The sequence below is a fragment of the Echeneis naucrates genome, chromosome 13 (genome assembly GCF_900963305.1).
Source record: "Echeneis naucrates chromosome 13, fEcheNa1.1, whole genome shotgun sequence".
Classification (NCBI taxonomy): Eukaryota; Metazoa; Chordata; class Actinopteri; order Carangiformes; family Echeneidae; genus Echeneis; species Echeneis naucrates.
Genome location: NC_042523.1, coordinates 2,149,354 through 2,177,337, shown reverse-complemented (window position 1 = coordinate 2,177,337; position 27,984 = coordinate 2,149,354). Strand labels below are relative to the sequence as shown.

The 27,984-nt window shown below is 42.9% G+C and overlaps 1 protein-coding gene across 1 annotated transcript in view; it reads right to left on the bottom strand.

Annotated features, from left to right (window-relative positions):
• Positions 1-1,263: 1,263 nt before the first annotated feature.
• col4a4 (collagen, type IV, alpha 4) overlaps positions 1,264-27,984 on the bottom strand; it is a 64,732-nt gene continuing 38,011 nt past the window's right edge. Inside the window, exons 21-47 of the mRNA XM_029517007.1 lie at positions 27,824-27,913; positions 26,112-26,272; positions 25,767-25,839; positions 25,389-25,495; positions 24,933-25,116; positions 24,677-24,745; positions 24,480-24,587; positions 24,326-24,394; positions 23,317-23,466; positions 21,853-22,014; positions 21,516-21,683; positions 21,301-21,444; positions 20,648-20,755; positions 18,704-18,882; positions 18,511-18,574; positions 18,326-18,400; positions 18,101-18,208; positions 15,937-16,044; positions 15,473-15,544; positions 10,464-10,592; positions 10,246-10,353; positions 10,009-10,164; positions 9,563-9,811; positions 9,280-9,396; positions 5,617-5,805; positions 4,545-4,828; positions 1,264-4,183 (exon numbers count right to left, since the gene is read on the bottom strand). Of these exons, the coding sequence (XP_029372867.1) occupies positions 3,926-4,183; positions 4,545-4,828; positions 5,617-5,805; positions 9,280-9,396; positions 9,563-9,811; positions 10,009-10,164; positions 10,246-10,353; positions 10,464-10,592; positions 15,473-15,544; positions 15,937-16,044; positions 18,101-18,208; positions 18,326-18,400; positions 18,511-18,574; positions 18,704-18,882; positions 20,648-20,755; positions 21,301-21,444; positions 21,516-21,683; positions 21,853-22,014; positions 23,317-23,466; positions 24,326-24,394; positions 24,480-24,587; positions 24,677-24,745; positions 24,933-25,116; positions 25,389-25,495; positions 25,767-25,839; positions 26,112-26,272; positions 27,824-27,913 (3,689 nt within the window). The 3' untranslated portion in view covers positions 1,264-3,925. The remainder of the gene's footprint in view (positions 4,184-4,544; positions 4,829-5,616; positions 5,806-9,279; positions 9,397-9,562; positions 9,812-10,008; positions 10,165-10,245; positions 10,354-10,463; positions 10,593-15,472; positions 15,545-15,936; positions 16,045-18,100; positions 18,209-18,325; positions 18,401-18,510; positions 18,575-18,703; positions 18,883-20,647; positions 20,756-21,300; positions 21,445-21,515; positions 21,684-21,852; positions 22,015-23,316; positions 23,467-24,325; positions 24,395-24,479; positions 24,588-24,676; positions 24,746-24,932; positions 25,117-25,388; positions 25,496-25,766; positions 25,840-26,111; positions 26,273-27,823; positions 27,914-27,984) is intronic.

Here is a 27,984-nt window from a genome sequence, read left to right as displayed (position 1 = left end):
TCATCTACATAATATTGCAAAAAATCAGAAACACCCTGTCTTAAGAGGATACAGAAAAACTAATGCCTGCATTTGTTATTTCCAGACTGGACTACTGTAATTCAGTCCCAACAATTTTCTGAAAAGCCTTCAGTTGATTCAGATCACTGCTGCTGGAATATTAACAGGAACTACAACTAGTTCACTTTTCTCCTGTGCTTTCCTCTACTCATTGGCTCCCAGTAAAATTCAGAATACAATGTGCTGAATGACCAGGAACCGTCGTATCTCAGAAAGGTGATAGTTCCATATTGGCAGAGTGAGTCATTTATCTCTCTGGATGTAGGTTGACTTTGTGTTCCTTGAGTGTCCAACAGTAAATTGGGAGGCAGATCGTCTATGGAACCAACTCCAGGTATCAGTCTGTGGGATGGACTCTGTCACAGCTTTTAAGATCTCAGCCTAAAATCTCCTTTTATGTTTGGGTTAGGGTTAGTTAAAGTACAAATACTGTTTCTTTAGTTATGCTGCTTTTGGCCTAGACTGCTGCAGCATGCTGTGCACCACTCTCTCGCCCACTCCCTCTATCTCTGTCTCTTTCTCTCTCCCCCATGTATGTACATTACATGTCACTAACTTTGTTTCTCCCTGTAGTCTGTTTTGTCCCTCCTGTCCGTGCCCTATGAGTGCTGAATCATCTCTGTCCCATGTTCCCGCTCAATACCCGCTGCTGCAATAGTTACCTTTAGTAAGTACTATTATTACAGACCACTAATCATTTTCCATTGTTGTTTTTTCTGCTCAAAACCACATTTCCCTTACTGCTAATATTTGCTTGTGCAACTTAGTATTACCAGGCTTCAATCACTATTTACATCTGTATGTTTAGTTTTCTTTTTTATTTTTTATGGCATCTCCCCATCTCTTGCTCCTGGTTCTCTCTCTCTCTCTCTTTCTCTCTCTGAAACCAGATGGCCACCCTCCCTGAGTCTGGTTCTGCTTGAGGTTTCTGATTTTTAAGGGAAGTTTTTCCTTGGCACTGTTGCCACTGTGTTTGCTCTTGGAGAGTTATGTTATGTCTCTTTAACAACTTTAACAAGTTTGGTCTACACCTGCTCTGTATGCAAAATGTCTTGATGTAACTTAATTTATGATTTGGTGATATATAAATAAATTTGATTTGATGTGCCTGAAATTATTCCTGAATCAAATTCTATTTTGGTTAAGTGTTCACTACTTTCACTACAATGTGCAGATTTGGAAAGAAACAAAGAGTCAAAGTGAGAAAGTTTGATGCAATTTATTGAAGTTGTCCATCCACAGAGTGAAAGTGTTAGTGGGAAGTTTCCTCCTACAGAGATTAAAATATCACCAGCAGATTTAAATACAATAAAAACAAAACAAAGACAGTGCCCCCCTCCTTTTCCGCTTCCCACAGGCAATAATAAAACCCCATCCATTCCTGACACCCAACAGTTATTTCTGGACCAGGTATTTTTGAAGAGTTTACTGCATAGCTAAACTCTGTATTTTTAACAAATAAAGCCAGCATTCAGTTCTTAATATTTAACACAAAGCATCCTCTCAAAGCATCACTGAAACTGTCATTGAATTGTTTAATGTTTCAGTGTTACAACACTAATCAAGAAATCTCTGGACCGAAAACACCAGCAAAACAAAACAAAACAAACAAAACAAAATGCTTTTTATTTAAATAATATTCAGTGTAATGCATCTTTTGTGGCATCGCCGTTTCTCTTTTAGTTTCAGTTTTTATCTTATTTTAATCTATAAATCAGTTTTATTCTGGCAGGGATGGAGATGTCAGGGCTTCACTGAAACATCATTTACCAAAATAAAGTGAGAACAAACAAATGGAACATCAAATAGCACCAACATTAATTCCAGGCTAAATAAATACTCTGATGACATTTACAGTAAAAATATAAAACGATTGAGTTCAAACATTTACAAATCACAGAGATAACACACTAACAGAACCAGGACTAGGACTAACCCAGGACTAGGACCAGACACAGAAGCTGAACTGAAACTAGGAAAATACTTGGTAAATATTAAAACATTTGAATTGTGTTTTTGTGTGAAATTATCGAACAAAAATCAAGTGAATGAATTAAAGAAATACAAGTGAAACATAAACAGACTTTACAGGGTTAATGCAGATTTATTCAGCCCCTAGTTTGAAACATGTCCTGGTTCTGGTTCTGGTTTAGCGCTGCAGCTCATCCTGTTCAGATGCAACAGATGAGATTGTCTATACTTTTCCGTTGACTGTTAAATGAACCTTGAGTTGAATCACTTCTGTGCTAAACTGCATTCATCCGTGCTGCACTTGGTTTTTACAATGAAGCATTTTAAATTACGTTGAGGGACAAAGCCAAATGTGTGATCTGAAGAAACTGGAAAAATAACATATTTGACTGTCAAATGACTTCAAAGCTTCTCAAATGATTATTTCCCTACCTATTCACAAAATACTGACCAACCAATGACAGACAGTCACTGCTTACCAGCTGATCAATCAAAGACATGCTCAGCCATTTTCTCAAGACTACTCATTGGCCTGTGTGCAGAATTTCATTTGGGTGTTCATCCTATGATGACAAGAGAAAGTTACTGCAATGAACCAACCAACCAGCTGCCCTTGGCTTTGATATTACAGGAATTTACTTAAAAGGCCACTGTGTTAATAGGTGTTGTCACCTATTAATGACAAAAGAGTTGTTTAGACTTCCAGGGTTTTAAATTGGAGGCATTTAACATCAACATTAAAATATTTTGGAGACAGTCATCACAGCATAATGTTAGGGTTTTAATTGGGATATATAACAATACCTGACATCAGATGATGGTGTGTTGTTTGTAGCAGAAAATGCAAAGGAAATAGTTGTATAAATACATTTTATCAGTATCACTATGATTTTCGGGATTTTTATGACTATATTTCAACTGGTAAGCAGTGGAGAAGCTGATAGGATGACCTTGTAGTTTTTATCCTGAACCAAACCCAGGAAGCTGCAATAATGTGGCACTCAACCACCCATGCTGCTGTTGCTTACTATTATTTGGTCTGGTTGGCTGCTGGGAGTTATAAACAGGACAGGGCTGATTGAAAAAAAAGAAATTTTAAGTTTCAAAATAAATTATATTTTGTATACAACATGCATCTTTAACAGGTTGCCACAAACACAAAATGACCTCATAAAAACCCTGAATGTTTATGAGTCATTCACAACATCATCAATTTATTAAAATCAATCATCCCTTGCAGACAGTTCCTTTGATTGGTCCAACCAAAAAGCTGACATTGATACGACTGACTGATATTGTTTGTTCAAGAATGAAATGTTTCAGATTTTAGGGCCTACTAGTGAAAGACAACACTAAGGAAACCAGAAAATAAACTGCAGCAGATAAAATTTATGACTTGTTCACAGTAAGGAAGGACAAAAATAAGACTAGCTGGACTGAAGCGGGCAAAATAAACAGAACGATGATGTTGTCAGGTCTGAAGCCCACCTGCTGAATTTTGAACGAGTTTCACTGCAGACATGGTTTAGTTGGATCTAACTTGGTTTGCTTAATTTATTGATGAAGCCAAGTGAGATGAGAAATAATGAAACCTGCAGTTAAACAGCGACATCAGACAGCCTCACTTCGAACAGCTGTGACGTTGGTGATTAATCGGTCTGATCGTTTATGCTGCTCCATGTCACTCTTGTTGATCAGAACTGCATTGGTTGATTGATTGGCAACGTTATCTTAAACATAACAGTCTCCTCTCACTGAGACAAATAAACAAGTCTCGTCTTGTGTGTCCTCTTGGTGGAGGTGTAGAAGTTTCTTCTTACTTCCTCCTGCCGGAGGAGCTGGTGAAGCATCTGTTCAACTCCCTCCTGCAGGAAGAGATAGTGTTCTTCCTAACTCACTCCCTTATGCAGACGTTGCATCTCCCAATGTTCTCCCTCTGCTGCCGGGCTTGGGTGAGTGTAGAAGAGAAATTGTTGGAGGTGGAGGTGCTCCTCTCTACTCTGGTCAACCAGAAACTGTAGATGTTGGCAAAGTAGTGGCAGGTTCCTCGAGGCCCTTGGCACTCCACAAAGGGCTGGGCCCTGAAGTCTGTCAGACAGCTACCTGATGATGTCAGAGACTGGCCGCCACCCTCATCACCTGCACCTGTATGCTGCAAAACATGCAGGAGCATTATCATCTGGTGGGAGATAGAAGTTGGTTTTGTGGCAGTACAAGCAGTAGCGCTTTTATTCTGTATTACCACTTGCTACTTCATTATTGTACCAATGTATTGTGGAATTAAGGGTTAATAGAAGTTGCAGTAATTTTAGGAGTATTTTATCTTCTAATGGTACTGCATTAACATTAAATGCATCACTAGCAGTATTGTCATAGCAGCAGTGCAGTAACGCCGGTGCCAACAGGTGTCACTGCAGTAAAAACAGAAATATTAACAGCAGTTGCCGCACAAGCCATATTAGCTTCACAACTAGTACTGCAATCAGTTGTACTCTCAGTACTGTAGTACCTACCATGAGGAAGGAGTATCCAGTCCAAAGACTTGTCCACCTGGGGGGGCATTCTGGCTGGCGGTCGGTCTGGCTGTGCAGTGCGACAGGGGCAGAGGGAGCTTCACACACCACACAGCGGCTGATGTGATCTTTAATGGAGAATCCGCCCACAGGTATGCTGGGTACGGCGGCCGTTGTTGACAGCCAATAGGACTTATCGTTACGACTAGCGTAGGAGCAGGCTCCCATGTTACAGGAGGAGAAGGGCATGGTGGAAAAGACCCTCATACACGACCCTGCTTGGCCTGGAAATATTAGTAGCAATATTAATCTTAAATTTCAATAACAGACTTTTTTTCAACAACCAACATTCATTTCTGGTATTTTTGAAGGGACAAGTTAATGGTGTGTTGTGCTACCCAAAAGAAAGTGAAGGAGACAACAGGAACATTTGCAGGAACACCCAGCGAACAGGTCTTCTTCAGAAGAGGCATAATAAAGCTCTCCAGTTGGGGATGAGATTCATCCTGAGTTGCTGAAAGCTTGAGCCACTGTTGAGCTGTGTTAATCAACTTAACAGCATCTGTTGGAGAATTAGGGACCACTAGATCACTATACTGAACCAGGGCTTCTTGTCAGGGAAGTGATAAAAACCAGTTGACTGGTCCCTTCAGAGAATACCCCAAGCGAGAGTGCTAGTTAAACTATCACTGGCAGAGTCAGAAGTAGTGTGCACTCTTTTCCATTCGGCAGCTGTGGTCCTGGTCTACAAGTGATTATTTGAATTACTAATGGTCTCAATAGGGTTCTCAGTCTGAAAACATGGGTGTTCATTCTTGTGGCCTGGCCTGAAAAAGTGTTACAGAACTGCAAATCGAGTTCAAGATGGAGGGGCTACACCTAGCAAAAGAAAGCCAGTTGACTGGGTCAAAGCTCAGAGAGACGAACCTACCTTTTCATCAACATTTGGGTCATACATGATCAAGGGCTGGGGATTGGGAAGTTTGATGTAGTGCCATTTCATTATCTTTTATTCTTAACTCTTGAAAAAGCTAAATACAACCCAGGAGTCTTCATGTGTGTGTATACATACCCAAGTCCTGAGTATGGGCCTTCTCCTGACCCTCCAGGTACAGAAGACTGTATCCATCCCACAGGGGCTGCATGTTAAATGGACAGGTGGGAATATTCTGTGACTGGCTATGCCTCACCAACAGGAAGCCCGAGTTCAAACGTTTGGATTGTCCAGGTTGACCACGGTCACCAACTGGACCAGGGTAACCTAATACAAAATTATATTAATAAACAAAATCTGCATGGATGATACACACTGTACAACAGCAACAACAGCTGTACAAGCTAACTTAGACAAAGTTGAGTAAACCTGAGGACCCGGCAGCTGGGTTTGACTGTTGGTATCACTGCAGTCCCAAGGAATCCTTTTGTAATTTGCTGGTTCTATTGTTAGTACCATTTTGAACCATGTTATAATTTGCTCAGGAAGATCAAATTTATGTGGGACCCTGAACTTTGGGCTCTTACTACATACAGACATGTCACCACAAAAGTCCAAATGTAAATATGGACATGCATCAAAGCTCGCTGGCCGGATTTGAAAGTTTGCATAGCCCAGTTGAAAGCAACAACATGAGCACCAAGACCCAGTCCCCACCAACTCACACAGAACAGAGCACAGAACAAATACAGACCAGGAAACCCCAAAAGAAGGAACAAGATCAAATGGCCAAGATCAAATGAAACAGAGGCATGGCACACACGGGGCACAGACCCAACCAAAACACTGGAGGGATTGTTGCACGGAGGCGCCAAAGCCAAAGTCAAGCTAATCAGGGACATCATATACCAGGCCTGTAAGGACAGATTCAGCGAAATTACCCTCAAACAGAGGACTGGCCCCGGAGGGAAGGGACAAAGGCAAAAGGAGATCACCCAGCTCGTGCAAAGGCGCCAACAACTCTGCAAGAACTGGTGGAAGGCAACACAGCCAGAAAGAGTAGGTCTGAAAGCCCTGTGAGAGGAGGTCCGACAAGGACTATCCAGGCTTCACAGAGCTGAACGCATCTGCACCAATTGGAAGTAAAAAAGAGCAAGCAAGCTTCTTCAAAGATTCTTTCGAGCATGCCAGACATGCAGGTTGAAGACCAACCTGCACTTCCCTCATCTGGCTTAACCTTGCTAACGCATATGGATCAGTCCCGCATCAGCTGATGCCATGGAGTTCTTCCACATGCCCCCCTGCATTAAAAACCTGGTTGCATCCTACTTCAGCGACCTGCAGATGTGCTTTACCCTCCAAGACTTCACCACCGGGTGGCAGCGGCTAGAAGTTGGCATTGCCATGGGGTGTGCCATTTCTCTAATCCTGTTTATAGCAGCCTTTGAGATAATCTTCATTGGAGCAAGGCAGACAGTTGGAGGGATCAAATTACCATCTGGTCAAAGGCTACCCCACTTGAGGAGCTACATGGACAACATCAGCCTTCTCCAGACAGCACCATGTACATCCAGGTTGCTCAAAAGAATGGAAGAGCTGATGTCTTCGGCCAGAATGAAGATCAAGCCCTCCAAGTCACGTGACCTGTCACTCAGAAGAAAGTCAGGGAGTCAGACGCCGATGCTACCACCTTTGTCGTCGTTGGAGAGAGGATTCCTCTCCTGTCTGTACAACCCATCAACAGTCTGGGGAGGCAGTACACTGCAGAATTGTCCAACAAGCAAATGGAGAAAGCCGTCATGAAACAGCCCACAGACGGCCTGGATGGCAAGGATCGACCACAGCTAACTCCCCAGCAAACAAAAGATCTGGTGCTACTAGTTCATGCTAATGTGGCTGCTGAAAATGAGTGAGATCTCCTCATCCACCGCAGCCAAGATGGATGGAAAAGCCAATTCATACATCCCAAGGTGGCTGGGACTGCCACGTTGCCTCTCTGAAACAGGCCTCTTTGGGAGGAAAACTGCAGCTACCACTGCAGTCCATCAGACTGGGCTACATGCTGGAGAAGACCAGGTTGGTTCTCGAGCTGAGAGAGTCCACCAACCAGCTGGTGAGGAACGCAAATGTTAAGGTTCCCACTGGCGTGAGTGGAACACTCAAACCGAGGTCAACCAAGCTGTTGATAGACTGCAACACCATTAGATCATGGGCAGGGTCCAGACAGGTGCCACACTTCTGGTCCAAGGCCAACCACAAGGAGATGGTAGTGGCAGAGGTGACGAGGATGGGGGTAGAGCGCTATCACATCAACATGTTGCAGGGCCATCAAGGAAGCTGGATGACCTGGGAGGGAGTTGTCAACTGGAACATCAGCTGGTCAGACCTGCGGAAGATTCCACAAGCTACGCTCAGCTTCTTGATTCGCTCAACCTACAACACGGTTCCTGTCTTCGCAACCTTCACCAGTGGTTCGGGAGCGATGACTGTTGCCCACTCTGCAGCATCCCCAAGGCAAGCCTCCAGCATATCTTGTCAGGCTGAAAGACCGCACTTTCCCAGGGGCGCTACAGATGGCACCACAAGAGGTATTGACAGGGCAGCAAAGAACCACCACCGGCACACCACACCAGCTTTGTCACAGAAGGTGGGGGACAGAAATATGCCTGGCCAGGAGACTCTACGAGACCTTTTTTCCCTAGCCAGGAGTGGGACATGAGGGTTGACCTCGGCAGACAACTCTGGTTCCCCACAGAAATAACCATCACATCTCTCTGCCCTGACATTGTTGTGTGGTCCTCAAAAGCAAGATCAGTGCTTCTCATAGAGCTTACCACATCACAGGAGGAGGGAATTGAGGCTGCCTACAAGCGAAAAAAAGGCCAAGTACTTCGAACTAGCCACCAAGTGCAGGGAGGCAGGCTGGGAGACCACCACCTACCCATTAGAGATTGGTTGCCGAGGCTTCATGGGGCTATCAACAATACGCCTCTTAAGGGACGCGGGATTGACCGGGAAAGAACTGAAGAAGGCAATGAAAGAGCTGGCGGAGAAAGTGGAGAAGGGAAGCTTTTGGCTTTGGCTGAGAAGGAAGGACAAGAACTTGGGAAAGGACACCTAACCCCAACAACAGCCACAAGCGGAGAACATCTATCAGCTGCAGGGGGTGACAGGGCCACTGCCCCGCCACCAGGAGACATTCCAGGATTAAAGGGGGCGAAACATTGATGATTGGTGGTTCCTGGCTGATGACCCTGTAGCTGAACCATGGCCACCGGAGGAGGTGCGAAAGGCAGCAATGCCCAGCAGGAAATCCCATCTACCTGTATTCACTGTACATATTGTCAAAACACATCAGACTATATAAAATGTATCATGTTATACATTAAGATATGCAAATTTTACTCTGTAATATAGGATACAAAGTTATGTCTGCATATAGAGAGGCTGTGTATGTGATAGTATAAGTGACATATACTGCATGGCAACGTCACCATTGATTTGGCATACATATATCACATGATATTTTTATTTCTATTCAGAAGCAACAGATAAAGGGAAATGAACCAAGGGGATGCAGATTCCCTTGGTTGGTTCTTCACACAATGAAGATTGTATAACCCTTGAAAAATGGATTGTGAAGATTAATTTTATCTCCTAGTCATATTGTATACCTCCATTGATGCAGATAGCGATTTACTTTTATGCTTAACTGGGAGTAACATAACAAAGTAAAATGAAATAAAGCTAATAACAGCTGTTAGATGATCAGGTGAATTATCAGACAGGTGTGGGTCTCACCTTTGGCTCCACCTACTCCGCGCTCCCCCTGCAGACCTCGTTCTCCTTGGTTTCCATCTCGACCTGGTGGCCCCACAAAGCCAATTGGTCCCTGAGATCCAGGATCCCCCCTCATACCTGGAACACACCAACCATCTTTCCAATCAGTCTCTCATTCATTCCTTCTGCTGTCCTCATTATCTGCTAACCTAACCTGGTTCTGGATTTGATGTTACTTACACCAGACTTGTGTTGAACATAACAGGAAATCTAACCCTGAAAAGGTCCACTTCCTGTTGCTCACCTTTGCAACCATTTAGGCCAATTTCTCCCTGGGGGCCAGCCTTTCCAGGTCTGCCAGGAGGACCAGGGGGACCTAGAGGGCCAGGTGGAGCAGGGGGGTAAGTAGGGCAGGAGGAGACCCCGCCTCTCTCTCCTTTTGGACCCACTGGCCCATCAGGTCCTTTTGGTCCTGGAGGCCCAGTACTACCAGGACAACCTACAGGACCCCGAATACCAGGTAGTCCCATCAGACCTTGTGAACCCTTTATTCCTGAATTCAGAAACACACAAACAGGTGAATCAACTCTAGTGATTTTGACTCAAAAGTTTCTGATGTTGACTGAGATGATCAAATATCTTATTGTGTAATTCTGACTGTCACCATCCTGTTGTATTGTACAACAGCGAACGATCAGCTCTCTGAGTCCTTCATATATAGTTTGCTCAGATACATGGAGAATGACTGACCTTTCACTCCACAGTCTCCAGGATTGCCTGGCAATCCTTTGGGCCCTGGGGATCCCTTGGAGCCCATTGGTCCCTGACATCCTGACTTCCCATTGTCTCCATCATCCCCGGGGACTGGAGAGTTGTAACCAGGGTCTCCCATTTCCCCAACACAACCTGAAACACCAATCCAGTTTAGAGATCACCCTGCTTTATGTGTGAGGTTTATAACTGAATAACTGAATGTTAAAATCTGACCTTGCTCTCCATCTGGCCCAGAACACCCAGGATCTCCAATTGGGCCTGGAACTGGATCTTTGCAATTTGGTCCAGGTAAACCTGGCAGTCCAAGACTACCTGGAGGTCCTAAAACAAAACATATAGAAACATTGCTTGACAGAGAGTCAGAGTGGAGATCAGTTCTTCTGATGGAACACTGGCTAGATGTATCACTGCGGAGAATCACTGTTTCACACCTTTGGGTCCTGGGGGGCCTTTGGGACCTTGTTGTCCTCGCTGGGATGGACCAGAGGGGCCTGGAGGACCTGCAGGACCCTTATCACCTGGAAGACCTTGGAGACCTGGAGGACCCTGTTCACCGAGACCTTATGAGACAGACGAGATTTAAATAAAAATGTGTATATATAGTATATTCAAAATAATAATAGTTTGTTTTAAAAGTTAATACAGCTTAAATTCTCATAGCTCATAACTTTTATTTCCACACATGCAAATGCATTGTGTAACCAGGTCAACAAGGTCTTAAATAAAAAAAGCTAAAAAAAAAAAACAAAAAACAAAAAAAAAAACCAAAAACAAACAAACAAACAAACAACAACAAACAAACAAACAAAAAAAAAAAATACCACTTACTAACTGCTGTACTTAAACATAGTCTGATATCCTGGAAATATGTTCTTACTAAATTAACAACTACTCCAGGCACTCTAAAATAATGAAACACCTCCCAAATAAGGCTATGTGGCACTGACCCAAGTCCAAGAATATCACATGCAAATCTCTTTTCTCACTCTTGGCTGCCTGAATCTGATGCCAAATCATGCTAGTGTGCTCTAAACACCCTGTGAAACCTGGTATTCCTGCCTTCTGTACTGCAGTATCTATTAAGCCATTCCTTTCCAAATAACTTGCTAATCTCTGTGCAACTACACTAAAGAAAATCTCCCCCTTTACATTCAGGAGAGAGCTCATACGGAACTGACTCAGGTTTGAAGACTTCTTCTCCTTTGGAATAAGTACACCTCCTGCCCTACGCCATGCTCTGGGAATAGACTGTTTCTTCCAAACTATTCTTACTTGCTTCCACAAAAACTCTAGGCTATCAGGTGCCCTGTAAAATGCTGTCCTTACACATTCTTTCTTTTTCCTCTTTTTCCCAAGATATTCAGCCCTTCTGAGTACTGTTAGCCTACTTCTCAACCCCTCTTGCAACACATTAATTCCCTCCCTCTCTTCCTCTGTAGCTCTTTTCCGCTGCTTTCTTATTGTCTTCTTTCTTTAATTAATTTCTCCATTTCTCTTTGCCTAGCTAACAGTTCTCTTTCAACCCTCTTTCCATCTTGCACCCCAAATAACCCCAAATACAATAACTCAGGAAAAATAAACTAACTCACAAAAAGGAAAATAGGATAAACTGAGAACTCAAACTGAGTTAAATCAACTAGTCATGTTAAACAAATTATCAACTTAAAAGGGACAACCAAAACCAAGATGGTTTAAACTGAATCTAAACTTATTTATACTGTAACACCTTCTTATCTCTGGGAATTTATTTATTTTATTATATTCTGGAGTTTAAGTGCCAATTTTGTTTTTGGAGATTTAAGTGGCAAATTGCGTCTGTCTGTCTCTAATTGTCCTTATTTCAATAAGCTGGCAGTTCAAACGTACATTTTGGTCTTTGGTCTGTTATTCTAAGTTCTGGTCATATACTGCTTCTTCAAATTTAGACACTGGTCCTACCTATCTGGTAAGTTTACAGTGCTACAACTGGAACACTACACATTCTATTCCAAATCAACACATTAATTATCAAATTAATTAATTAATTTAACATTAATTATTAAATTAAAAAATTACTTTACAGAAACCACAGTTTCGGAGAACTACTTCACATCTGTGTGGCATGGAGTCGACCAACTTCAGGCCCCTGTGAGCAGGTATTAATTTCAAAGGCATTTCCTCTTTTGCATAAGGCAACACGGCTTCTTCAAGTATTTTGATGTATTCAAACTAATCCATGATCCCTGGTATGCGACAGTAAGGCCCAATACCAAAGCAGGAGAAACACCCCCATATCATGTGTGCCACCACGCTTCACCGTTTTCACATTGTACTGTGGCTTGAATTCAGTGTTTGTGGGTCATCTTACAAACTGTCTTTGGCCCCTAAACCTAAAAAGAACAATCTTACTTTCCTCAGTCCACAAAATACGGTGCCATTTCTCTTTAGGCCAGTTAATGTGTTCTTTGGCAGATTGTAACCACTCAAGCATGTCTTCCCCCGCTCCCAACAATAGGACTTTGCAGGGGCTTCCTGCAGATAGCTCAGCTTCACTTAGATGTCTTCAAGTTGTTACAGTACTCACAGGTATCTTTAGGCCTTCTTTGATCTTCATGGAGCTGATCATTGGCCACGCACACAGCTTTGGTTTTGACATTACTGGGAATTCAACCTCCAACCATGGAGGTGTGTTGGTGCCCCAATGACCTACATTTACCCAAGATGGCAGCTCCCTGTTCTCATGCTCTGTGTCTGGCTTCTCCACCTACAGTCCTGCTCATCTGCTCCTCCCTGCCTGCTACTCCTGGTCAGGTACCTCTCTCCCCCCGCTCTGCTCTCCTGCTCCTTGCTCCCACCATACACATACACCACACTGCACTACACACTAAACACCAGTGACTTTGAGTGCGCCAATCTCCCTCATATACGTTTTATTATCTGATCCTATCACGGACTATGGCGTACTGGGGGTATGCTGGCCACTCCTGGGTGAGTGAACCGGGGAGACTGTTCTCCTCCTAGCGCCCAAACGCTTACTTTACACACCAACTCGCCACAAGTACCGAGTCGAACTGTTGCTTTGCTGCCTGCTCAGCTGTCTATCTGTTTAATGTGTTACTATGCACTTAAATCATGCTTCATTGTTCCCACGGATACTCATTTCTTTTCAATTCATTGCACAGATACTAATTTAAAGTGCAACTTATCCAAAATGTTTAAATCATGGTCCTGATTTAGTATTCACACTCCTGCTGAGGGTGCGATCTGGTTTGGGTATTATTCATTTAAATGCCCGAAGTCTTCTACCTAAAAAAAAAATAGACTTTAATGATAATGTCATTTCTATTAATTGTTACAATGTACATCGTGCTGATCGTTGTAAGCGTGGTGGAGGTGTAGCTGTGCATTCTAAATATAAATTCCACACTAAAGTATTGGTAAAGAAGTCAACACCTAATCAATTTGAAATTCTTGCCTTGCAGATTGAGTTGTCCAAGGGTTGTTGTATTACTGTTGTTGGTTGCTACAGACCCCCTTCTGCAGCCAAGGAAACCCTGTCCTCCTTATTTAATATTCTTTCTAAACTATCTGACGGCGAAATAGCCCTTTGTGGTGATCTGAACTGGAACTGGCAGTCACCAGCCTCAGATTAATTTAAAACCTACTGTAATTCAATGAATTTGACACCGTTAATTGATTCTCCCACTCGTCCAAATCTAAAATGTCCAGAAAAATCTACTCAAAGGATCTGCTCATTACGAGTAATCCCCCTAAGTATACATCTGGAAGTGTATTTCCATATGGCGTGAGTGATCACTGTGTTATTGTAGGTGTCAGGGATACTAGAATTCCAAAAGTTAAGCCTCATTACATCACAAAACGTGACACAAAACACTTCAGTGAACAGGGCTACAGACATGATCTGAATTTCGCTGATTGGAGCAGGGTCTCCATAATACCTGACGTTGAACTAGTCTGGTCCTATTTTGCTGACTTGCTTATGTCAATCATTAATAAACATGCCCCCTACACAAAAGGGTATAGAGTAAGGGGCAGGGAAAACGCCTGGTTCTCTGAGAGAAATTATTATTGGGCTAAAGCAAGAGTGCCAAATACCAATGCTCTCTGGACCACTTTTAGGAATAAATGTACTGTCTTAGTTAAGAAGGATAAATCCAGCTACTATCTCGTTGCTTACTATTTATATTAATGATTTGGGAAAAATTGTCAAAATGCAAATTTCCATTTTTACGCGAACGGTACTGTTGTATATTGCTTTGGCAACACTGTGCTGGCTGCTATAAATCACTTACAAGCAGCTTTTAAAGAAATTGAAGCCCAACTTCTGCTTTAGAGACTGGTGCTTAATGCAGATAAAACTAAAATTATGATATTTACCAAATCCAGAGACAAAACTAACTTCCCTGCTGTATATGCATCTCAAGGTACTGTTATCGAGAACATTTCCACTTTTAAATACCTAGGTAACCATCCTTGATGGCAATTTGTATTTTAAACCACTTGGCAAAGAAACTAAGGGTGAAATTGGGCTTCTATTTCAGAAACAAATCCTGTTTTTCATTTGTGTCTAAAAAGAGGCTTGTTGCTGCTGTTATTAGATTATGGTGATGTACTTTACATGACTGCCTGTTTTACCCCATTGCATATGCTGGATACCACTTATCATAGTGCCTTAAGATTCATTACCGGTTGTAAATCACTCACCCATCATTATACACTGTATGCTAAAGTAGGATGGCTGTCCTTGTCTGCTTGCAGGCTTCTCCACTGGTACACCTTTGTCTATAAAGCAATTGTTGGACTACTTTCCTCATATCTCTGCACCTACCTCACTTTCACATCAAATCCATTACACAGATTGCGTTCACTGAACTTTTAACTGCCTCTGTCCCAGAATGAGGACTGAGTTTGGGAAGAGGGCTTTCATGTTCTCTGTTCCCTCTGCTTGGGGGGGGGGGTATCACTAAAACTATAGGAATTCATCACCATCACTGATTTTAAAACACAACTCGCAGGCCTTTTAATGTCAAATTTTGGAACGTGTAAATGTTAATAATAATTTTTAATAATAATAATATTTTATCATCTGTATAATAGTTTTCTTTTAGTGTTTCTGGTTTTGGTTTCCTTTTTCCTTAACCCTAGAGCCCAGTTCTTCACCTTTGCCAACCCTCCTTCACAGAAAAAGGTAAATGCTTGTTTTGGAGACAAAAGACAGAAACTGACAACAGCAGGTCAACACAGAAGGTGGCTTGGTGATGTGATCAGGACCGGGCACAGGAAAACACAACCTACCTTTACACAGCTACACAACATGGCAAGCTGAACCTGACCCATAGAGCCTCTTACTGGGAGCAGTCAGGGTTTGATCGAATTCATGAACTTGGCCACAGGATGGGTTGTATATGTGTGAAGATATAGCTATTATGGTGGGTTATACCTCTGGTCCCCATGTCCCCTTTCACTCCTTTCAGTCCATCCAGTCCATGAAGTCCTAGTGGTCCAGGAGGACCTGGAGCAGAGAAAGCAGAGTCTTCACAAACTCACATGCCTTCCCTGTAATCTGTCATTTAACCTTGTTCCAGGTTTGATAGTGTAAATGTCAATGTATGTCAAATGTCATCCATTCCTCCCTTTCAATTACGTGGCCCTGACAATAACCAAATTTCTTTGATTTAGATCAGAATGAGAGAGAGAAGAATCTTTATTGTCATCGTCAGTGTCATTGCACCGATACAATGCACTGATACAATGTCCTGGAGATGGACTGGCACCTCTCCATCCACCAGTCCATACTAGAGAGAGCCTATCTTCTCCCTCCTCCATAAGGAGAACTTTTTGCTTTGTTTTCAGCAAATAAATCTACCGTGGATGATGATGGCTGGTCTGGGTTTAGAATCTGACCTTGAAGTCCTGCGCAGCCCTCTAGTCCTGGGGGACCATCAGCTCCTGCTTTGCCAGGAAGTCCCGGACAACCTCGACGACCCCTGGGACCACAGGGACCAGTCACACCTGAAATAAAAAAAGACAGAGAGGAGAAAGATTTAAAGTAAGCCACTTGTTGACTTTTTCAAACTCGACATCCCATCCAATATTCTGCCAGGTGCAGACAGCATACCAGGAGCCAGTATCACAAAGCAGGGTTTGGAGCTATTGAGATAAATTCAGGAGAGATCAGCCCTACGAAGGTGGATCACTTCTTACTTGGATATATCACCGTGGGAACTTATGCTAACAGTTAACCTGCTCCTGCTCCAGAGAAGGTTATGTTCAAAACTGAGATCACTGGATATAAAGCTCCACCCTTTGACAAATCTCACAGAAAATCGCGTTATGATTCCATGGAACGCAAAGTGGGTAGTACTAGAATCTTCAGAAGAGCAAGAGTTTTCAAAAACCAGTTATAGAAACTATAAAACATTAGAACTGTGGGAGTCCAGAGTTACTCAAAGGGGCATTGAAGGTCCCCAGACTGTCTGTCATTATGCTACTTTAGCTCAGGACAGAACTTTTATTCTGTGGCTGATACAGAGACCTAAATGAGAACACTGCAGAGTGACAAATAGTGGAGAGTTTTTTTTTCCTAGGACACTTGACATCTCAGGCCATTATAGAGATATTTTATGATACAGGAGGAAGTTAAACATTACTGAATGTGACTACTTCATCTATACGTAATTTATATGCCATCCCTTAATGGGAATGCACACTTGTGATTATTGTCAGACAAAGGTCTATATGGTGGGCCAGTCAGACATTAGAAGCTGATACATTTTATACTAGATATCATAATGTACACATTTACAAAGTTAGTATTTTTTACCAGCAGTTCTTATGTTGTTTGGAAGTTTTGCTTTTAACTTTTATTACGTTGTTAAATTTTGTGAATTTGACGATATTTTGCTCTTCATTGGATGACGGTAAAATTCAGAATAGAATTTTATATCCTTCTTTTAACATATAAAGCTCTTAATGGCCAAGCTCCATCATATCTCAGAGAGCTCATAGTTCCTTACTGTCCTAGCAGGCCACTCCGCTCTCTAGATGGAGGTTTACTTGTGGTTCCTAGAGTCTCCAAGAGTAAATCTGGAGGCAGATCATTCAGTTATCAGGCTCCTCTTCTATGGAACCAACTTCCAGTATCGGTCCGGGGGGCCGACTAATTTTCAAGACCAGGCTTAAAACTTTCCTGTATGACAGAGCTTATAATTAAAAAGTTAAAGTCCATCTACTCTTCATTTATGCTGCTGTAGGCCTAGACTGCTGGGGGAAGGATTGACCTCTCTCTCTCTCTCTTTCTCTCTCTCCCCCTTACATACGCCGACATACCACTAACCATGCTTCTCCTAAATCCCTGTTTCTCCCAGTTCTAAGCATGTGTACTGCATTTACTAACCATGTTTTCCTGAAGTCTTTGTCTCTCCCAGTTCCTCTCCTCTCTGTGGCAGTCCTCATCCTGCAGGCAGTGAATCATCACTACCCCATGTTCCCGCAAGGCCTGCTGCTCCCATATATTCATGAGCTCCATACAGCATTGTTGCTATGAACTTCATGCAGCATCATGTTCCTGCCTACACCTGTTTTGAATATCCTCTCCTCCTACTCTCATTCTCTCCCTACTCGACCCCACTTTGCCTTCAATGTACCTCTCTCTCTCTCACTCGCACCCCCTCTCTGCCCAACCAGTCGAGGCAGATGGCCGCCTACCCTGAGCCTGGTTTTTCCTTGCCATTGTCACCAAGTGCTTGCTCATCGGAGGATCTGTTGGGTCTCTTTAAATAATTTTATAAAGAGTTTGGTTTAGACCTGCTCTATATGTAAAATGCCTTGATGTAACTTTGTTATGATTTGGTGCTATACAAATAAATCTCAATTGATTTGATTTGATTTACAAGCTGAGAAGAAGTTCAACCTCTGACTCAGAATCCTGTTGACACAGTATTCTGCTCCAGAAGTGAATAAACAAATGCTGGTCTTTACTGGTTTTGTCTGGTACCAGATCACATGATTCAGTTCATGTTACAGAGTGAGGAAAAAACAACGATAAGGTCAAGGAAAATCTGTTTACCTGGTGGACCTTGGTCTCCATGTTGCCCTGGGTCACCTTTGCATCCTTTCTGTCCTGGAGCCCCAAGGTAACCAGGTCTTCCAGGATCTCCTGGAGATCCAGGAGATCCTGAGGGAGAGAAACAGCTTAATCATATAGAAACTCACATGACTGTTTAAACGGCAGTGACAGGTTTTGTAATCCTCTTCAATAAAAGAAATGTTCTCAGTAAGTAAAAATATTCACCCGGGAGCCCTTTGTCTCCAGGAAGCCCTTTATCTCCAGGTAGACCAGGACAACCAACAGAGTTTCCTTTTTCACCTGACACACAAAGACAAACTTTACATTAAGAGCTGAACAGTAAAAGAGCTTAATCAGCGTCAGAGACTAAAAGTTTCCATAGTCTCTCATGGTGGTTGTTGACTTTCTACCTTTCTCTCCTGTGCATCCTCGCTGACCAGGCTCTCCAGCCTTGCCTGGACATCCAGGGTCACCCTGATAACACAAATAACCAAATCACAACTTATGAACAGGTCTTTGCGGATACACATTTTTCAGTTCAGTTTCACTCTCAAATGAAGTTATGTTCTCTCACCCTCTGACTGGTGAATACTTTTATCTTACTTGATCTCCTATCTCTCCTGGGAAACCGATGAGTCCTGGAGGTCCTTGCTGGCCAGGTGGTCCTGGGAGTCCTGTCATACCACACAGACCTGGAGATCCTGGGGCTCCTGCAATGCCTGGGGGTCCATTTCTGCCTGGACAGCCAGTATTCCCTATAGCTCCTTGCACACCTTTACATCCTATTGAAAAGATGTGTCTGCTAAGTCTCACACTCGAGGATTAGTCTGATCTTTCTATGTCAACCAGAATCTTGTGACTCTGTCAGACCCATTGTAGTGCATTCATGATCAACAACAACTTTTGTACCAGGTCTACATACCACCTCCAGGGAATAGTCACAGCCTTTCACCCAGTTAACAGTTCAACAGCTAGAGAAGCTCCCACTTTCTCCTGCTGTCTCAACTTTCATGTGTGTCTAGGTTGTCATGGTTTGTGTGAATGCTAATGTCACAGGTTGTCCAGTCTGATCACTAACTCTCTTGTCATTGCAGGTCCTGACACAGCCATCTGCATTGCAATCACCTTCATTCCACTCACCTGAGTCTTCTCGCCCATCTCCTCACCTGGATCCCACCATGCTCCTCAGTCACTCCCTATATATACTTGCCCAGAATCTCATATCTTTTGCCAGATGGTCTCGTGTGTTTGCCTAGCTTTCCCTACTGTCTGGCCGTCAGCTTGTTTGTTACCTGAACCCTGCCTGTTTCCCTGGTCTGAAGATTCTGCGTTGCCTCTTGGATTTTTCTGCCTGCCTGGTTTCTGACCTCTGCTTGTTTTTCCAGACCAGTTAAAGTTTATTTGACTCTGCTCCTGTCTCTGAGTTTGGGTTCCTCAGATCTGAGTCCTTACAGCTATGCCAAGGAAACTGGGCTTGAATTTGATATTTCATATCTCATCTAAGGTCTTTCAGCTGTAGCAGACTGTTTCTCTAATGAGTAAACAAAACTCTCTCCAGGGTTCAAACTCACCCTACACTGTTCACCTATTAGCAAAGCTGGTAACTGACCATAGACTGTTTTTAAACCTGGACCTGAACCCTGGATCTGCAAAGTATGGAAGGGTCTTAAACCTACATTCTACCCTATGACCATCGGGGTGACTCTACTGGCTGTAAAAAGAAGTTAGATTGTACTGAAGTCTATGGGAAATGCTTACCCCTTGATATATTTGTTAAGTTTTCCGAATGAGTTTATGGTTTCAGTCTCTAGTTTCAAGTCTCATATACAGCATGATGTTCATTTTTAAATGATGGTCCTGTTTAGAGGAAAATTTAGCATAAAGCAGGGTATGCATTCAGCACATTCATTATGACCCAACGGTTTTCAATGACGATCACTCCAGTTTTTCATTTACTTTATTCGGGCCAGAGCACTCAACAATGCTATATGGAGGACTAACACTGCCAAATTGATAAATAAATGAGTCAATAAATAAATTATCATGCCATTGTATTGCAACAAAAATACCAGCATCACGTTGGACACAGGACGATAGCCCAACATCCTGGAGAGAGGATGTAAAGTTTGAATCAAGGTTGTGATTTTCTCTTAATTGTGGCAATTCCTACACTTCGTACTTTAACTAGTTCTTCCTAGAGTTTTGATCCAAATGGCTTCACATTTACTCAGTATCATTTCAATCCTACACATCTTACACAGCAGCATATAATTATTGGCTGTCCTCTCTCTCGCTCGAAACTGGGGAAACCGAAGAAAAGTTGCACGCTCACTACCCTGGATGAAACATTTTATTATTTTGCATTTCTGAGAGTCCAGTTTGTACACCTACAATACAATACAGACCTGGTACTGGAGGACTTTCAAACCCACCTCCATTTATAAGTCACTGTTTTATAACAATACCTGATGTGGCGTATCACCAGAAAACCTCTATGTGATATCAGACTGTGACTTTTAAGGTAAAAAGGTCAGCTATTGCACCCACCTTGTGGTCCATCGAAACCTTTGAGGCCAACAGTGCCTTGTTTTCCTGCAGCTCCTTTGATGGGGATGCAATCTGTTTTGCCAGGAGGCCCAAGGGACCCTTTAGAGCCTGCAGGACACACATAGACAAGAAAAGCAAGGTCTGTGTGTTTCTTGTCTAATATGTTTCACATGAAATGATAATTGTCACTTGCACATTGACCCTTATGAATAGAGTGAAGTAAGTAAGATAGATTGAACATTAGTTTTGATTTCTCAGCTCATTATATTTCCACATGGTGATTAAACAAACCCACCACCGTATTGAGCTTAGAAGAATACAGATTTCCTCCCAGAGGCTATACAAACAGCTGACAGCTAGACCTCTGAATGAGAGACTGATTGGCTGTGACATCACCAACTGGAGCCAATAGGAGTGTACGCTATAGAAATTTGACTCTAGACATCACTATTAAATATGGATAAACATACAGAAGTAAAGCAGCAATGTTCCAGCCAAAGGGACGGAAATAATGCAGTACATTGTGACACATCAAGGCTTGGTAGAGAATCCTGATTCTCACATGCCCAACTGCTTCCTATGGTGGAGCTAGGTAGTCAGCTTCAATGGGTTAAAGCACAGTTGCAGCAAGGAATACAGTTGTATGTGTTTACCTTTCTCTCCTTTCGGACCTTCACATCCTTGAGTGCCATCTTGGCCATTGAACCCTATCTCCCCTTTACACCCAGGAGCTCCAGGGAGACCCTGCTGTCCTGGAATCCCTGGCCTTCCATACTTACCCAGGGGTCCCAACAAACCTGCAACAATTTCTTTCTGTGAAACTGTGTCATCAGGAAATATTAAAAATGTGTTTGTGGAGAGAGCTCACCTTTCTGACCGCAGGGCCCTGGAAGTCCTGAGTCTCCAAGGGGGCCAGAGGGACCCTGAGGTCCTGGGTATCCTGGGAAACCTGGAGAGCCTGGTTTACCTACAGGGCCTTGAAGGCCAAAACCTGGAGGACCCATCTCCCCAATCTCCCCTTTCTCCCCCTGAAAACCTGAAATGTAACATGGTTATCGATCTGGACCATTTATGTCCGACACAAGATTTTATTCAATATTCCCTTCAGATTAGAGGGAGGACGTCACACTAATAAAATATCATCTCAGTGTATATCTAACCTTAAATATGTGATGGAGCAAGAAGTGAAGTAGTGAAAGGTTTACCTGGGGGTCCAATGGGTCCCTGAAGCCCAAAGGGCCCTCTGGAACCAGGTTTCCCTGCTTTACAGAACTCAGGCGAGGGGCCTTTGGGACCAGTGATACCTGGGCCCCCATCCTGCCCTCTCTGGCCCTCTGCTCCTGGGCCCCCAGACAGACCCTGGACTCCTGGACAAACAGAGTAGCAGCAAAAGAGACCCAAGAGATCATATCATTCATGATACTGCATCTTGGTATGGCCTTTACATTTTTCTTTTGTTTACTTTTTTTTTGTTTTTTTAAACATGAACTTCTGAATATTATGAATGTTTTCAGCCTTTTTCAAACCTCTATTGCATCTCTATACTTTCACCTACAGACTGTTAAAATTTTAAAATGTTGACAACAGTCATGTCTTTTCATTAGTATTTTCATCTATTTCATATCTTTTATACTCTGAGCAGTAACTGTTCAGGTGTCATGTTAAATTTTCACAAATTTTCAGCAATGGGTGTGCATGGCATTAAATGTTCAGAGTTAGAGGAGTGTGTAGTGTTGCTCGAGTGGAGCACAGATCATAAAAGTATCTGATTTTTTTTTTTTTTTTTTTTTTAAGTCAGTGATGAGGAGGAGTTGGTGGGTGGGGGGCACATAGTTTGAGCTAGCCACATAAATTTTTGTGCTGTATTAGAGATCACTGAGTTGAACAGAATTTGAAAGGTCCACCATCCATGTCACCCATTCGTTCCATTAAATTTAAAGCTGAGCTGATGATTGGATTTACCATTTTTTCTTAAGTCGCCTTAGTTTTAGGGCTTTGCCAAGTCAAAAGTCTGCTCGCTTTGGGCTCCCTGCCTACCAACTCTGGAGGTACAGGTGACAGTTGCAGACATGAGCAATAACTTAATGACAAACTGCTCTGATATTATCTATTTATGATAGTATCCAACAAAGACAAATAAACATGTACAGACAGACACACATACAATAAAAGAGAAATGCATATACACACATAGATATTCACATACACACACACAAACACATGAGCTAGACGCTCAAGCAAAAGCTCACATGCAGACACACAAGGTTACAGTCAATGTTTTTCATTTTGTTCACAAAGGACTGTGGGGCAGACACACACACACACAGACAGACTCACTTAAGATTGAAGTCCATGTAGTTCATTTTCATTCTCACAATAAAAGAAAGACACATATGTAAACACATAAACACACACATAGACACTAACTGGCATATACAAACATACACACAGCAAGACAAGGTTTAATCCGTGTAATTAACCCCATACAGAGACTGACAGACATACACGCACACTCAGACAAACACACTAAAGACTGAAGTCCATGTAGTTCATTTTCTTCATACCTGACCATGGGACAGACCAACATACACATACATCCCCGGCAACAACCCCCCACCTCCTTCGCTGAGGCATTCTCAAATTTTCTGTAAAGAAATCTTCTAGCTTACCTTGTAGTCCATTGATGCCTGGGGGACCAGGGACTCCCTTAGGACCCTGGGTGCCAAGTGGTCCAGGGAAGCCAATTGGTCCTGAGGGCCCGACACTGGACTCCCCTGCTGGGCCCCTGAGTCCAGGTAAACCTGGAATCCCTGGAGAGCCTGGTACACACAGATGATCACACTGTAGCCACAGTGCTACAGCACTAACAACAGTCATTAGTTTTAGTATCTGTCCTGTGTTTTCATTTTCATACCTAAACAAAGGTTTTTCATCAGGGACCTCATTTAGATTGTTGTGTCCATTATCAATTTTACATTTACCAAGCAGCCACAATGCAGGGACAGAAATTCACATACTTCAGAAAATAAACTGTATAAACAATCTAAAGCAGCATGACTCGTGTGTCTCCAATGGACATTGTGAAGATAAAACACAAAGTTCATTTGAGATTAACTATCCAGTCACAACATGGAAAGCCCAGCTGCTTACAGGAAACTTTGTCACTTACACCTCCCTTTAATTATTAACATTTGTTAGCATTTAGCTGTAGAATAAGTGGAGAACAAGCCTTGTTCCTTCCCACATTCTTTCTCCCATCTCGGAGATATCTAACCAATGAAAGAAGAAAAACTTTCTCACCTGACTTTTACTTATGTGGTGTGTTTTGTTGTTTTTTTTTTTTAATAGTTTTTCTGTGTGAATGCTTTGAGATGTATACCTCTAAATGTTTGAGCAGAAGAATGTATATCACACTTGATGTGTTGAATGTGCATTAGATGCATAAGATAGTTTTCACCACCAAAGATAATAAATAACACCACAGCTTGAGATAACCACAAAGAAACAGGTCAACCTGTCTCTGTGTAGTTGGTTTGGTCTGAGGTGGATTGTAGTTTTTGGAGGAAATAAATCAAACCAAGATGTAAAATAACCAGACACTGACTCATCCTGGCTATTGTTTCTTCACTGAATCACTGATTGAGAGAAAATGACATTTGACCATGACAGTGGCTGTACCTGGATCTCCTCCATAGCTGAAGCCCTCAAGTCCTTCTTCCCCAGTATCTCCAACAACACCTGGGGGTCCTGTTGAAGCAGGCATGGATGAATGTAAAGATACATTTTAAGACAATGTCAACATGTTTAAGGTGTGACTTGCGTGCTCTTGTGCCTTGTCGTCCAGGTAGTCCAGGAAGTCCAGATTGTCCTTTGTCTCCTTTAATTCCATCAGGTCCCGTGATGCCACGAAATCCCGGAGGACCCAGAAGTCCTGTGTAACCTAAAGATACGATCATGTGAGAAGACAGGTGAAAAGACACTCAACTGGTTAGACAGATAAGGCAAACATTTGTTATAGGTGGTGCTTACCTGTGTTCCCAGCGTCTCCCTTATCCCCTGGGGGGCCAGGGTTTTGGGGTACACAGGGAAGTGTGTCACCTGCAGGAAGACGATGAATCACAAAGGCATAGGCAGTAGTTATTGAGAGTTTAAATCAGGAATCCAGGAAAGAACCATAGAATTCTGGGACAGTAAGTGAAATATCACTGGTGTAGTTTTTCAGATTTTTGAGATTTAGTTTTGATTCGATTTGATTGAGATTTTTCATGACTCTCTTGATTCTTACCATTAATCCCCTTTGGTCCTGTATGTCCCAGGAGTCCTGGAGGTCCCGGTTCCCCAGGTGGACCTCGCTGTCCTATTGCTCCAACTATATCTGTTCCAGGAAAGCCTGGAAGTCCTGATGAACCCTTTTGCCCTAAAGACCCTGGGAGGCCTCTGTCGCCAGAAGAGCTGGTGAAACTTTCACCCTAAAAAGAGATAGGGAGCAGGGGGGTGAGAAAAATCCATCCATCCAGAGGAGGTGCTATCTGTACTGCAGACCTCTCATTCCCAACACATCTGTGCCAGAGCTGCCAATCAGACTCTTGATCTATGGTGTGTTTTCCTGTGCTGCTGACTTGGCTGACTAGCATTTCAATAAACAATCCAAATGAATCTGTCCTGCTCCAGTGTCAGGTTGCAGCTGGATCCTGAGCCTGACCTATTTCAACATCATCTGGTCCAGACGTATATGACTCACCTGAGGACCACGGTTTCCAGGGGATCCAGGAGGGCCATCACATCCTCTTCTCCCTGAGAATCCTTGTCTGCCAATGGGACCCTGCTGGCCCCTGTTTCCTTTCTCACCTAGGGATGAAAGTCCAATCAGAGACAGTGAAGACCTATGAATTCTTCTGATTTCTTCCTGGTCACAAGCATCAATGGAAATTCCCCAGTTGATTCTGCATCTACATCTGTGTTTAGCTTTTATCATGGATAGTTTGATGCTAAATGAAAGAACAGACAGAAGGGAGCACAAAAATAAAAGTTTACTGTTGAAGAAAAGACTGAAATACAGCTGACATACATGGTACTGGATGAGGTGCAAAGTAAACATGTAAATTGATTGGAAACTCACCAATAATATCCATCACAATGAAATCTCCCTTCTGACCTTTTAACCCTTTGATGCCTGTAAATCCACCTCGACCCTTGAAAGACAACAATCAAACAATAAAACAAACCATAACACTTGAATGTCCTCACAGAATCTGTTGGAGCGCAGCTTCTCTCCTAGTCCTCGTGTGCAACAGAGCTTCAGATTTCAAGTAAAAAGCATGGGTAATGGTATCCAGTAGCAATACTGGCCCTGTATTAACTTGGCACTAGATTCATACCAAAATTTACAGTATCACCCACCCCTAACAAAACAAACAACTAGACAACCTCTCCTTCCCCCCAACCTATCTGCTTGTTAACTCACCTGTTCTCCACTCTTTCCAGTATCTCCTGGTAAACCTTTCTCTCCCCTCTGCCCTGGGGCCCCTGGGACTCCTGGATACCCTGGATTTCCGGGTTCACCAGTTTGTCCAGTAGAGCCCATTAGTTTTATAGGTGGGCCACAAGCACAATCACCGTTGGAGCCTTAAAAATACAGGGAAAATTAAAAAGTTCCCAGAGGAAGTGGCAACATGATGAAATTCCTCAGGAGGGTGTCATGGCCTGTACTTTCCACTGGTTTGTGTCTATGAGTCTAATGATGCAAGAACGCAACACACAAGTAGAGTTGGTACTTCTGTGTTGGGCTCCCACCCCCACAACCCACCGTTCTGTTTTCCTTCACGCACTCTCTCACTCTCTCTCTCTGACAACCCAACCAGTCGAGGCAGATGGCCGCCCCCCCTGAACATGGTTCTGCCCGAGGTTTCTGACTCTTAAAGGAAGTTTTTCCTTGCCAATGTCACCAAGTGCTTGCTCATGGGGGCATCTGTTGGCTCTCTTTAAATAAATGTATAAAGAGTTTGGTCTACACTTGCTCTATGTGTTAGGTCCATTGAGGTAATTGATTTTTGAATTGGTGGTATAAATTTGATTTTATTTGATTTTGCTTGGTAACTCTGTCTTCACACGCTTTAGCTAAACACCTTAGAGAAACGCTATCTAATCATCTAATCAGTCTGGACGGCATTACTTTGGCTTCCAGCTCCACTGTAAGAAACCTTGGAGTAACCTTTGACCAGGACATGTCCTTTGTCCCTCACATAAAACAAGTCAGTAGGGCAGCTTTCTTCCACCTGAGAAACAGGAAAATCAGAAACACCCTCTCTCAGGTTGATGCTGAAAAACTAGTCAATGCTAACTCATTACTATTTGGATATCCAAACAAATCTCTGAAAGGCCTTCAGTTGATTCAGAATGCTGCTGTACGCATATTAAAAGGGAACTAGAAAAAGAGAGATTTCCTGTGTTTGCTGCTCTTCATTGGCTGCCAGTAAAATCCAGAGTAGAATTTAAAGTCCTTCTCTTAACATATCAAGCTCTTAATGGCCAAGCTCCCTCATAGTTCCTTACTGTCCGAGTAGGCCACTCCTCTCTCTAGATGGAGGTTTACTTGTGGTTCCTAGAGCCTCCAAGAGTAAATCTGGAGGCAGATCGTTCAGTTATCAGGCTCCTTTTCTATGGAACCAACTTCCAGTATCGGTCCAGGGGGCGGACTCTTTAGTAATTTTCAAGACCAGGCTTAAAACTTTTCTGTATGACAGAGCTTATAGTTAAAAAGTTAAAGTTCATTTTGTCTTTAGATATGTTGCTATAGGCTCAGGCTGCTGGGGAAGCACTGAGCCCGTCTCTCTCTCTCCCCCTTGCATGCGCCAACATATCAATATCCATGTTTCCCAAAATCCCCATCTCTCCCAGCTCCTCTCCTCTCTCTCCCTGTCCTCATCTTGCAGGCGGTGAATCATCACTACCCCATGTTCCTGCAACGCCTGATCCCATATCTTCATGAATTCCATACAGAATCATTTCTATGAACTTCATGCAGCACCACACTCCTGCCAGCACCTGTATTGAACATCCCCTCCTGCTCTCATTCTCTCCCTACTCTACCCAACCTTGTCCCACCTTGATTTGAACTTCCCACTCAATGTTTTATTGGTTCATAAACTATCAATTAATAAAACAAATCAATCAGACCTTTAAACCCTGGGAATCCCTGTGCTCCTGGGGGTCCCAGTTGACCCAGGGCTCCAGATTCTCCTGTGGCCCCAGGGAGACAGTAACGACCTGGGGAGACAAAGACAAGTCTTTAGTAGGATGACAGCCTCATTGATCTATGGCCACTGGGTGATATCATC